At 35.6% G+C, this 14,365-nt stretch overlaps 1 protein-coding gene across 1 annotated transcript in view; it reads left to right on the top strand.

The window, feature by feature from the left end:
* Positions 1–1,954: 1,954 nt before the first annotated feature.
* The window catches only part of LOC140160336 (alpha-N-acetylgalactosaminide alpha-2,6-sialyltransferase 1-like), a 30,959-nt gene continuing 18,548 nt past the window's right edge, over positions 1,955–14,365 (top strand). Inside the window, exon 1 of the mRNA XM_072183587.1 lies at positions 1,955–2,189. Coding sequence (XP_072039688.1) covers positions 2,035–2,189 — 155 coding nt within the window. The 5' untranslated portion in view covers positions 1,955–2,034. The remainder of the gene's footprint in view (positions 2,190–14,365) is intronic.

Here is a 14,365-nt window from a genome sequence, read left to right as displayed (position 1 = left end):
TTTTACATGTGTTGTTTGAAAGACAAAGGTACAGTGTTTATGTAATTATTGAGAAAGGCCATGAAAACGATCCACAAATGACGTCACGAGTCAACTCTTAAAACATACTGACTGCCCCTCGTATGTATACTTTTATATACTTTAGACCAACAATTTAGCAGTTATGAGGCCCGACAGTTTCCATAATTCCAGGGTTCGGATCAACCTTAAGTCAAGACAATTATGACATTCGCATCACTTCCCACACACGACGTGGAGTATCAGGAAGTTAAATCACAATATTGTTATAGTCTTTCATGAATTTTTTTTCTGCACTACATGTATATAAGGCCTAAAATATTGTTTGATTGGCGTAACATAAAAAACTATGTAGGTAGGGATTTGTTTTACATTTAAAGCTGAAAGTGCGTTTGATAAAGGCCTTAGAACTTTTTTTCTTCTATTTTAAATTTTTTTTAAAAACTTTTGTTTGCAAAAAAAATAGGGAAGGTCGGCTTACGGCAATCAAACAATTTTTTAAGCTTAGGCCCCGGTGTTTAATCTCGCCGATTACCTCAGCGTCGTCTCGGAGCATTTCGATGGCTCTCCTGCGGCTTGCAGTTTCAAGCCGCAGCACGCCGATGAATTAATATAGTGTGGCCATATCCCTGGTTGCGAATTCGCGAGCAGTTATGGGCATCGAGTTCGCAACATCTTGCCATCTTCTTGCTCTGCGGTTTGCCATTCACTACTCAAAACCTTTATATTAATGTTTATTGTTGTACTTACTTGAGTTTACTCACCGTGAGCAATTTGCGGATCAATCGATATAATCCGGCAAAGAATCAACGCACTCAAGGACACTAATTTGTAAGGGTATTGTTGTCAAGTGTTATAAGCCGGTTGCGAGAAATGTAGGAGTTGGGCCGATCAAGCCGATGAACGGGTGACTGAACATGGCTTTTCATCGGGCAGACACATATTTTGTTAGTGCATATCGCAACAGTATTTTGTTTCTCAGCATAGGCGCATCGGCGTGGGTCTGCGGCTTGGGTTCCGGGCACGCCGCAGAGTTAATCGGCGATATTAAGCACCCAGGCCTTAATGGCATGTGAAACAGAACCATCCAGAGGCCGTGTTAACCCTAGAACTACCAGGGGGAGGGCTCTATCACCCACTAAAGTTTTTCATCCGTCATAAAAAAAACCGTGTGTGTTTACACCCAAACGACCTAAGCTAATCGTAGATCTATCTTTTAATTGTGCTCGTTTTAGCGAAAAAAAATTACCTTACCCGGGAATAGGACCGGCCATCAAACATGATCTGAGAAAGGGAGTTGGTGAGGCTCGCCATTGGTTTCTACAGTAAAATCCATGATTTTCATTTCGCTCTTGTAAAATCATTCCAAGAGCCATTGACTTTTTATTTGTTAGTTAAGTTGAAATAGTCATTTCCTTTTATATTTAGGAGAAAATTAGGTGAAAATCGCACGTTCATAGGATTTTAGCCGAAAATTAATTTGGCCTATAATACTTCTGTACATAGCCAGAAAGTCCCAAATTGGCATGGGCGCGCTCATATTATGACGTCATAGCGATGTTATGTGGGGAGTGTTTGTACTTATTTTGTTCGTAATTATTTTGGTTGGCCGGCTCCGCATCCATATCTTTTTACTGCGTATTGTTACCATGGATACGGTTCAATTCGTTGCTCTTTAAATTAATATTGCATTTCACAGCTGGTCTGGTTTTTAAATTATATATTATGCTTGATGATAATATACTTATGTGAAGTATTTTGAAGCCTATTCAATTTTTACACTGAATTTGTTTTATTTTGATGTAAATTATTTTGTGATTATGATTTTCCTTTCCAAATAACGGTATAATGACGTTTATAATTGGGGAGGGGCGTTGCAACAACCCCTCTCCTCTTCGTAGTCCGCGTTACTAAATACGGCTCAGTGTTTAATGTATGTTTATAGAACGAGCAGTAATTACAAACGATTGCAGGCAATACCTCTGATTGTTTTTGTTCAACACGTGTTATTCAATTATGACAATAATTTCATGTTTCTGCCGGATGATGAAGAGGAAGAAGCAATACATAGTTCTCCTTGGAATGACTGTTTTAAGCTTATGCCTTATTCAGGTCCATATAAGCGAATATACAATTAGTGCGTTTTCACACAGAGTTCGAAAGAGAATCAGGTGAGATTTATAATGCTTAAGGAATCGGATAGCAACGTTTGCACAGTATTTTTGTAGGACCTGAGAGCATATCAGACATATCTGATATCAAATTTTTTTATAATATAATTCGCGATACAAATTTTATGGCAAATGATTAAAATTTGATATATTTTATATTTTTGATATTTAACAGTCCCCGAGGGAACTTTGTAAATCTAATGATATGTACTTAAAGTGTATGTAGCTGGGATGAAAAGTCGACCCTCAATTGAAAATTTTGACCTTTCATATTGAAGATATACATTCCTACCCCCCCAAAAAAAAACCCCTATATTTTTTGGTGATTTGGGTGAAAAATCCATATCTTCAATACGTAAGGGCAAAATATTCATATGATGGACGGCTTTTCATCCCAGCTACATACACTTTAAGTACATATCACTAGATAAAATTACATTACAATTTACTTCGAGAACAGTTAAATTTCAAAAATATTAATTTTTAATCATTTGCCATCAAAATCAAAATTATTTTATCGAAAGGACATGAATTCCTCGTATTCATAATGCAATTCGATAAGTCTGATGTGTTCTTAGGTCCCACAAAAATATGTAAAAACGTCGCTATCCAAGACCTATTTATTTATTTATTTATTTATTTATTTATTTATTTATTTATTTATTTATTTATTTATTTATTTATTTATTTATTTATTTATTTTTCTATTTTTGTATTAATTAATTAATTAATTAATTAATTAATTAATTTTGATTATATAACTCTGATCGAAATACGAATAGAGAAAACGTTGACATCAGACTTAAGCTGATGTATAATATTGTAGATATCAAAATTATTGTACGACTTCATCTGTTCAAAAGTATTTGTATATTTCCAGTGATTGTTAACATGTAAATTGAGTTCAAAATGCTGGTAGGCTATGTCTTGCTGATACACTGCAGTTTGTTAAATATACGTACATGTATATTGGCACGCACAGTAATTCAGTGGCGGATCCAGGAATTTGGGAAGGGGGGGGGCACACTCGACGTTTTGCCAGTGGCGGATTTAAGCTGTTAACAAGGCCCCTTGCTATTTTGGACTACGGGGCCCGCTGTCGTTTTTTTTGTTGCTTCGTGTGTGGGGTGTGTGTGTGTGTGTTTTTTTTTTTTTTTTTTTTTTTTTTTGGGGGGCTTTTCACCTACAAGCTTCTTTTTAAAAGAATTACTTCTTATCTTATTAAGTTTTAAATCATAAGCACAGTGAATCATAAGTGACTTTTGGCCAAGATATCCAAGGTCGAGGGCTCCCAGAGGCCAGAGTGTCAAAACAAAGGGCCGGTCGTTTCTCAGTAACTAAGGCACGTCTGCACATTATCGCCGCCCACTTTTGCGGTGACCACGAAGCTTCGACTGACTGACAATGTATCGGCGACCAACAATGCATGACTCAATACTAAAAGTAATCGTCACCGCGAAGACTGTTGGCCACCACGACGTAGGCCTACCATTCTAATTGGGTCGATAAACTTTGAAATAGCTGATTGCAGTTACGATATCTTAAGCTTACATACAATCGATCGTATCATTTTGATCTTGTAGTATATTTAGTAAAATCAATGGTAGCATAATCTTAATTATTAACTAACGGCAATGATAACCATCTGCCCATATCTTTTTACATATATTTAACCAGGTAGGGCCTACGTCAGTTCAAACAAGTCAATTAATGGAATAAACAAACGTTTATTTCACCCACAATATGAACAGTGCCTTGATCTTTATCCTGATCCTGTACACTGCAAACTATTCTTTTGATAATTTGCTATGACAACACAATACATTTTTGAAGCTGTTCGCGGTGCATTTCTTCACGGAGACGAAGTTCGCCGATAAAACTTCTTATCACTTTGTCTATGCAATGTGGCAAAACATGGGGTGATTTGATATTGTGTCCCCATCTAAACACATGAGGGATGTCCCCCTATCCCCCCGGGATTGGTGCCCCCGTCCCCGGGATTGATGCCCATGATTACATTTATGATCTCAGTATAATGCCAAGGTCATTCGACATTTGAGGGAAGGTTATTTATTTTAAATTTAGTAAATTTGATTCACTATAAACAGCAGCCGTAGCGATAAATTAAGATGATCGTCAACGATGTGCTCAAAATTCAGCAAATTTAAAATAAACACGTTCATATTGCCACGATTCAGATCTATACATTCACACCATTGCAAAGCCCGTTATACACAGCTGGTCAGACGTTCTCTACACGGTATTTTGTAAGCTTAGTCTATAATCAATACAAACTCAACAACACGGATCTTAATCTAGTTATCCATATACATTATCGAACTATTTAATTGATCAATATCACATTTTATTTTTTATTTCTACACGTAACAATAATTGTTATATTAAATTAAATATTATCATTTTTTAATATTGTTTGATGGCTACAGCATCATTACAAACAAACACCTGTTGCATGTTGTTGTCAAATAGCATGTATGTAGATATAAATGATATTATATCTTTTTTAATCTGTTTATCACATTATTGCAGTATTTTTGGGCGAGAAACGCGAAGCGTTTCTCGACCTTATTGTGATGGGTTTTGGCCTACTTATTTCCTCACAGCGTTGCAGAATAAAAATAAAATAATCGTGCTGTCTATGTAATCAGGAAACTACAGAGGCGATAGTGTACATTTAAATTTGTCATTACTACTTCATGTTGATATTCAAACAGTGCTATAAAGTTGTCTTACCAAGGAATGTGTTTGTATTAAAAGAAATAATTGTTTTACAACTTGGATGAACTAGAATTACTTTTATGCAAATCCGAAAAATGCAACAGATATTTTTCATTTCTTTAAGATTTAGCGGTATTGCCAGATTGTACGTACAGTTGGGCTACATTAATAGCCTCATTATAGTTTTATTGATACTGGCAAAATACTTGCCTGTATGTGCTTGTTGTTCTGCTATAGCGTATAGAATCTGTTAATGATACTATAACCACACAGTCAATTGATTTATGTCAACATGTCCTTTTCACGAGGCTGTGTTTATATAACTGAATTCATTTATACAAACACAACCTTGAGTAAATTAAAGAGAGTACTTAAGGGATCTGGAATAAGCGTTTCGATAGTATTTTTGGTGGGACATGAGAGCACATCAGATATATCGAATTGCATTCTAAAAACGAAGAATGTCTTTCTGATATCAAATAATTTCATTTTTTGAAAATCACGATGTAATACAAAGTTTATGACAAATTATTAAAATTGGATATTTTTCATATTTTTGATATATAACAGTCCTCGAAGTAAATTTTATAAATCTAATGACATATTCTTAAAGTGTATGTAGCTGGGAGGAAAAGCCGACCTTTTTGACCTTTCATATTGAAGATATGGATTTTTTCCCCAAAATGACCTAATTTTTTTGTGTTTTGGGAAAAAGATCAATATCTTCAATACGAAAGGTCAAAATTGATCGTCGGCTTTTTAATCCCACCTACGTACACTTTAAGTAAAAATCATCATTTGCGAATTTCAAAAAATCAAAATTATTTTATATCAAAAGGACATTCTTCGTATTCAAAATGCAATTCAACATGTCTGATGTGCTCTAATGTCCCACAATAAATACTGTCCAAACGTTCATACCCCACCCCTTAAAAGGAGAAACTTCGGCACTGAGGCGATAAGAGAAAATATATTTACTTTAGCACTTATGGATCCTGCCGATTGAGTCTGTTAAGTGAGGGGTGTTGTTGACATTAAAACATGTTAACATATTATAAATATTTGAACAGTAACTCGTTATGGGATTAGCTAATAATACTATTTTGATATGTTTCAGGTGGTGGTCGCAGTGCAGTCTCTAAATTCAGTAAATTTCCATCGTCAACCGTGTAATTGAATGGGATTATTTTGAAATTTTAAAACGCTTGAAATATCACAAACAAATAGGCCTATGTTAATAAATAATATAAATACAAGCTAAAACCGTTGGGGTTCGATAATGAACCCCACACAATTAACCGAGTATATTGGAAAATGCCATACGGTCGGGCGGTGTCACAAGTTGCCGGCTCTATCATGCCACTCGCCGCCTGATAGGTTTCTACCTCTTACAAATGTTATTCGGGTCAAATTTATTGTCAGAACACGGAGATAAAATAGCATTGAAATAGAAATAGATGTATCAAGGACGTTTATGAACATTAATAAATAGATGTATCGAGGATGTTACGTTTATGAGCATTAAGACATAGATGTATCAAATTGTTATACGTTTATGAACATTAATAAATAGATGTATAGAGGATGTTACGCTTATGAACATGATTTTCAACATTGTTAACAATATTGCTAGTATGTCAACAAATGAAAGTTCTGTAATTTGTTGAAATTCTTCAATACTAAATTATTTTGAATGTCATCAAATTGTACATATCTAGTCACATTTTCGATGTATTAACAACTAGCTATGTAGCAAAGACGTTAACTTCATGTGCACAACATTAACGCTCTTATTTTGTAAACATTGTATACACATAGCTACTTTAATCAACAATAAAATGTTCTGTAATTGTTCATTATCCTTCATTTCTATTAGACTTTCAGTGTATTAGCAAGTAGATGTATATATGTATAACAGATGTTATTCGTTTGTAAACACTTTTTTCATAAACATAGGATACCCAAAGCTACTTATTATGCTAACAATGAACGTTCATTGACTGTTAGGCTAAGTAAACGTTACAGGATAATATGTATTCAAATTCTGCCTCAAGGTTCCTGCTTAAATTGTGTTCACGAATCAACTAAGATTTATTTGGCCCCACCTTTTGCCAGTAAATAGGCTGTCATGAATTATCCAGTGTATTTTTTATTATACGTGCCCGGTCTTAAAACTTGGTACACAATAGCTCACCAATCTGAAAGCCTGTTTTAATCACAATGGTCAGAATTAAATAGTCAAAATGATTAGACAAATAGGCTACACTGTCCGTACACTGAGTACAGTCTCATTGCAAGATCATGGGCTAAATACCGTAGTCCTTGTCATTTGAGGTACGTAAAACATACTCATTATGATCGATGCGAATTATAGAAACAGTTCAAACAATAAAATAACTACACCTTTATCTTGACACTTCCTCATTTGCTCGCCCTGTTCCTTTTTAAAGGAATTTTTATTGATGTATAGCATGATAAAAAAATTAAAAACAAACAAACAAAACTCATCACATAAATATGCCAGATTTATAATAAGTGGCTAGGAAACCATAGAATAAATAATTTAAAACTTCATTTTCTCATGTTCTGTATACCGACTTCTTACCAGTTTAATATGATTTAAAATATAAAGCTTTATTTTATTCAGCATTTATTTCAGCATAATCATAATTGTTGACTAATTTGTTGTATTAGATATTGCAAAGGCAATGATAACCATCAGTCCAGATCTTTTTAGTGTCTTCCTAAATTTAACAAAAATGGTACAGCTGTTTAAACAATACTGAGAACAAGGAGTATTTTTTAGTATTCACGAGCCGTTAGTTCGTCACCGCGCAAGTAGCAACCACTATAATGATTTCCTAACCGATAGGTAACATTCCACCTGCCAATAACATTAAAAAATATTGTATATGGATATATTATGAGGCCCTATGTCACAGAGGAAGTTGCCCAAAGTGGTCAAAAACTGTCAAAATAGTACAAAGTTATTCAAAGTTTCACAAACTTGCTTAAAACTTCCTCGAAATCGCGGTAAGTTTCACAAACTTGCTTTTAAGTTCCTCAAAATCACGTAAAGTTAGTCGAGGGCTTATTAATGGATTATCGATAATCAATCATTATTCAGTCAATATAGTCAATCAAGATTAGGCCTACTTTTCAAAAAACATTAAAATGATGGGGGTTGTCCCGTCAATCAATAATCGATAATCAAATTCGGAATTGCAAAATGTGTAATAAGGGTCTTTTAATATTTAGTTTTCGTAAGTCTATTGTTCAGAAACGAAAACGCAAGGGATTAAGTGAGTTGATCTGTAACTTGAATTCATTATTACATAGTGCACTTACGTCCACGGCGAATTCACCGTGACCTTTCCAGCCATAAACCCGCTTATTTAAGATTAAACCGATATATGCAGTACTAAACCATTATATAGTAATCTATTGTCCAATGCTAATTTATTACCACCTGATAATATTATGATATTGATCCAATGAGCTATTGTGCATTGGAATAACACGACGAGTTTGGATAGATGGTAGGATTTCTTTTTAATAAAAATGTATGTTCCCCCGTTATTAAAGCTTGTACCGGGTTGAAGATTCAGATATTTGGAAAAGAATAAGTAATTGAAACATAGAGAAAGTACTAAAATCATGAGTGCCCCTGTGATGTGTGCATACATGTAGTTAACAATAACTGCATGATGAACTTTGAAGTATCAATCAGATTATTTCAATAGAGGTAGATGCCTGTGTCAATTAAGGCTGGAGAGTCAATATTATGGAACACTGGTGTTTTTAATGGTCAATCGCCCTCTCGTCTTTGATGTTGTTAAATTGATTCACATTAATATGTCGAGCCAGGGGTGTACCACTGCCTGGATACGTTACTATGGGAAACGAGACGGTCAATAAATCACCCATGAATTCAACATTTTAGAATCCCGATTGAAAGCCCAACATCTGAACATGGGCTGATCAGTTAGCAGCCTGGACAACCGATTCTTTTGTTTAGCAAGGCTCACTCAGTCATTTAATGTGGCAATACAAACGATCGAATTTGGTGTTGAAACGAGCTAAATTTTGAGTTACACCTTTTCAATGTAAAATTAATTTTCTCGGCCAAATGAAATGCAATCATTTTCATTCTTTCAGTAAATGTCAGGTCAAATTGTAGTGCTTGATACTTATTTTTTTTTCTAATCCTAGTGTTAAACTTAGGCGTGAAATTTAGTCATTTAGTGTAAGATTTTCGATTTTGATAGGCTTAAACTCTGCCCGCGAGCCTTTTTTTGGATCAACCTTTTAGCTTTTCAAAGTAAGATAGTTCGCTAATGAAGGATTTTTCCCAACTTTCTAACGCACATCACCGTGAGCGATATATCATAGTTTTGTCAGAATTTACGTTTTGATTTCACCATTTTTCACCGGCTGAATTTTTTCAAAATCAACGCGTGAAATATAAGGCTAATAATACTAGCATTGTGGATCGATATCCCTGGGTTTAATAGGAATACCGGCATGATACAGTGTTGCCAGAACTTCAATATAGCAACGAAATTCCCAGGCCTAATAGCGCTCCTATACTGATCATGTTTATAGCACGATGAGGATATTTCATCATCACGTGAGTGATTCGGAAATATGTGTTGAAATTTGCTTCTCCTCAAAACAACTTTGCCCGAAGGCTTACATGCAATTGGGCAATATTTTAAACAAAACTTTCTTTTACAAAACATTATATTACGCTGTATGTTTTATGATCAAGCAAACTGTTTGGAACACACTTCCAAAGAAATAACCTTCGTAACGCCCCGGCGTAACGCCCCAGACTTCCGTTATTTAAACGCCAGAAATAGATTGTCCTTATAAGAAGCATCAGAGATTGTGGCTTATAAGAACCGTTCATTATCATTGTTAACTTAAACAGGTTTTTGTTTTTAAACATCTTTATAAATTGATTGTTTTTATGTTTGTTTGTAAATTTCGTGCTTTACGCGCTTTGAGTTCCTCATCAGAGATTGTGCCTTATAAGAACCATTCATTTTCATTGTTAACTTAAACAGGTTTTGTTTTTAAACAAAAACCTGTTCAAGCTAATTATTTAAAATTGCTTGCCTATAACTTGGATGTTAATACTTGACGTAGTGTTTCAATTGTCATGAAGGTGACTGGGTATGGTGCCTTTTGTTTGTGTTTGTTTGAAACTGCTTTTGGAAACCCACCGAAAGTCATAGGCCCTGATGAAGCAGCCAAAACAATACCAGGTTAAACATGGAAGTTTATAAAAACACATTTGTGGCAACAATAAGCCTTGCATTGAAAGTCGTGGTTAAAGTGTGTTGATTACCACACCAAAGTTTCTCTACATACACCCCCACTACCCACCTTACACACCTCTTTACCCACCCCACCCTATAGGCCTACATACATGTACATGATATTACATAATAATATATAGCCCCGTATATAGCATAGCTATACATTTAGGTATAGCGCTTAATTATGACAAATATGGTAGGCCTACATGTCAAATTAAAAACAAACCCGAACACTGATGAATCTCTACAGAAACCCGAACACAAGTCTGAAGGGTGTAATGAAAATGGCAACCCGCGATGGGGGGTAGGTCATACAAAATTCACATGGAGATAGGAGGGACAGAAGATTAAAATCCCCTATAATAACACGCTAATTTTTCTAGGTTTGGACCCTGGATTTTCATGAACCTCAAGCGTGCGTCTCTTAATACGGACTAACCTAGGTAAACAAACACACAGACAGACAAAATGGTTTTCATAATCATGGAATGCATATAAATTGAAATTGCAGGCTATCACGGGAGCAAATTTTAAAATTCACCTCATTTACCAATTGGGGATTTGGGCTAGTCGGGCAATCTTCATGATCTTTGCTTTTCAATGGAAAATTGCCCTGGATGACAACAATGAAAATATCGACTATTTCTGCTGGTTGCGCACGAGATGAAAGCACCGAGTTTGACATTTTCAGAGCATGAAGGGAAAAAGGGTAAAATAAAAACGGAAATTCTGACAAAACTATAATATATAGACCCACACGATGTGCTTTACAGAGGTGGGAAATATCTTTCTTTAGCAAACTATTAGTTTGAGACGCTAAAAATCAATTCCGTAAAAAGCTCGCAGGCGAACTCAAGGCCTATAAAAATCAAAAATATCACACTAAAAGATACAATTTGATGCTTAATTTTAACACCAGGATTTAAAAAAAATGTATATCCAAGCACCAAGTTTTTAACTGACATTACTGAAGAAAAAAAAAATATTGCTTTAAAATATGACCGAGAAAATTAATTTCATAGCAAAAAGGTGTATCTCTGAATTGTGCTGATTTTAACATGTATCGATCGACTTTTAGCGCGACTAAGCATTTCTAAAGAATCGGTTGTCCAGGTAGGTGACTGTGATGTTATCCATAGAATGTTCCCACACTAGTAAACGCTGTGATTGCACATTCTTCAGTTTCCCAAGTCACGGTAAACCAGAATATATAAACGTGGGTTTTGATGACTCGATCTAGACGTTCGCTTTTCGTATCTCTTTCCTTGTTGGAAAGGTATAACGTTGACGAGATAGGAACATGTACCGAACATCCGGGACCTACTCTGCCGTGTTTGGCTGAGTAACGGTACATGAACACGGTCTTTTGTGCCTATGTAAATTAGTCATTGTGTAAAGCTGTGTCTATACCCATAGGTTACTCATCATCATCATCAGACTGAATCATTGTCGTTAACTGCACAAGTTATGTGTGCAATTCTAGAGAACGTTGACCGACAGAGGGTGTCAATATAGACCTACGTGTCGCTTTTGAAAAACTATGGATGGCGGAAACCTTCAAAATACGCCTAAGAATACGCCTAAGAATACGCCTAACCTTAGACGTCTAAGATGCAATCTTAGACGTCTAAGATGCATTCTTAGGCGTCAAAGATGCAATCTTAGGGTATTTTTTTTCATAATAGACTTTTTTCATTTGAACATAATCTAGCAGTTGATGTTGTTGTTGCAAACTGAGCGCGCAGTGATAAAACAATAATTTGTTTTAAATAATTATTTTGTTTTTCTGATGACTTGCAGTTAATGTAAGATTTCTATTTGTGTGGCTATAGTGTAAATGATGATGATGACGATGATAATGATGGTGATGATGATGATGGTGTCGTTGTTGTTGTTGTTGTTGTTGTTGTTGTTGTTGTTGTTGATGATGATGATGACGACGATGATGATGATGATGATGATGATGATGATGATGATGATGATGATGATGATTGATAATACAAATGATGTCAGATGATTATTAGAGTCGTGGTGGTGATGATGATGGCAGTGATGAGGGATTTAATTTTATTTAGTATGAAATCTTCACCCCCCCCCGCACCCACCTAGTCAATGTTGTTTTGATACTGAGATAGGAACGGACTATTGGGGGGAGGAGGGGGGTTGCAAGCAATATAAAACATTAATGTTTGCCACTCATGTTACTTGTAATGTTTAAACAAAGAGCACGTGTCTATGGTGTCAACTATACATGTACCCTGCTCATTTTTCATGTATATGTTTTTTCTTAACTCGTGTGCTATGACTGAGCCAAAAGGACATCATCTCCAAATACACAGTTAAGAGACCTCGATGCCTCCATTCAACAAGAAAGTTAACCTGACGGTGTAGGGTATGATGAGTTTACATCCAATACGTTCAGAGGTCAAGTTATGAGTGCACCCACATTATATGGTCAACCAACTATGTCTTTATAATTCGAACAGCGTGTGACATATTTTCGCCAAGGCCAAATCGTCTTTTATAATTGAAGAGATCAGATATGCATAATTTCAGTCTGCAAGAAGACAAGAGGTCAAATTTGTCTATGTTAAAAATAGAATCATGGAGGTATATAAATATATGCTTGGCATGTTTGTTCCACTTTGTTGTTTGTGTATTAATTTTCATCATCATCATCATCATCATAATCATCATCATCATCATCATCATCATCATCATCATCATCATCATCATCATCGTTGTCGTCGTCGTCGCCGTCGTTGTCGTCGTCATCATCATCATCAACATTAATACCTGACTACTACTAGCCACACCAAAACAGCACACCGAAAATAAAATCAAAACAATTAATCAATTTTGCTGCAAGTTCAAAGAAAATTAATATACAAATATTTAAAGACGTCTAAGATTGCATCTTAGACGTCTAAGGTTAGGCGTATTCTTAGGCGTATTCTTAGGCGTATTTTGAAGGTATCCGCCATCCATAAAAAACAGCGATTCATGCGCATGCTCAGCAGGCAAATACGACGGCGATTTAGTACACTGATCATGCGTGCGATTCAGATTTCTGCAAAAGCGATTGAGTATAAATGCATCTTTAGAAATGACTGACGATTGTGTGTTCTCAAGTGGGTTTTATCATGTTAATTAGTGACCTGACACACATTTGTATTGGTTCGATCAAGCATTGATGTTTTGTACTAGATCGTTCAAGCATCTCCAACAAATGTTTCAATGTAAGTGCCTCTGGCCTAGACTGCGGAACTCAGTCCTCAATGATAGTCAGTCATTTATCTTTTGGTCGTTGTATGACTATCATTTGAGGGACTGAGTTGTTATAATATATCTTCCGAGGTGCAATTTCAGACAATAGCTGGGGATTAGTGGGGCAGAGGTTATCTATTGAATCCTTTCATGACCACTGAAGCATAGTCAAGTCTGCCAAGGACACTCGGTACAAATTGAAAGACCATCACAAAAGAATGCATGCATGTCAGGTCATCGACACCAATTTGGTGTTTGTTATGACACAAATTTGGTGTCTGTTATGCACCTCGAAATATGTACCTTAAAGTCTGTATCTGGCCCTAGTGGAAGTAAAAACGGATACTATGGCCAGAGTTCTAGGGCTAACTCGATCAGAGAATCACCATTGGTTTGAATTAGTAATATCGACTCACCAAAACACCGTTGATGTTCATCTGTTTGAAAGTCAAGTTTTAGCCATTTCTTATGGGTTTCACTGCCTTGTCATTTTTTTCAAGATGTTTTTCCTTTGAAATAACGAGGTTACAGGTCTTAAATATGACTGGTAATTAATAATGGTGATCTTTTGATGAGTTAAAAATACGGTCGAAGACGCCATATCGCCTGCCACAGTGAGAGGCAAGACAGGGGAATTTCCCGATGACGTATGCCGACTGGCTGTGTACCATGCGTATGGTTGGCCCGTTAGCAATGAATATTGTGGCCAATCACGACGAACAACAAATTTTTTCGAAGTGGACTTTTGAAAGTCCATAATTTTGAAGAAACAAGGCTTTTTTGGTGTACACCAAAAAAGTTATGGTTTTCTTTAAACATACGTAATGCGTGTATATACTATAGTAT

Source organism: Amphiura filiformis, chromosome 9 (assembly GCF_039555335.1).
Source record: "Amphiura filiformis chromosome 9, Afil_fr2py, whole genome shotgun sequence".
Classification (NCBI taxonomy): Eukaryota; Metazoa; Echinodermata; class Ophiuroidea; order Amphilepidida; family Amphiuridae; genus Amphiura; species Amphiura filiformis.
This window is presented reverse-complemented; position numbering and strand designations above follow the sequence as displayed.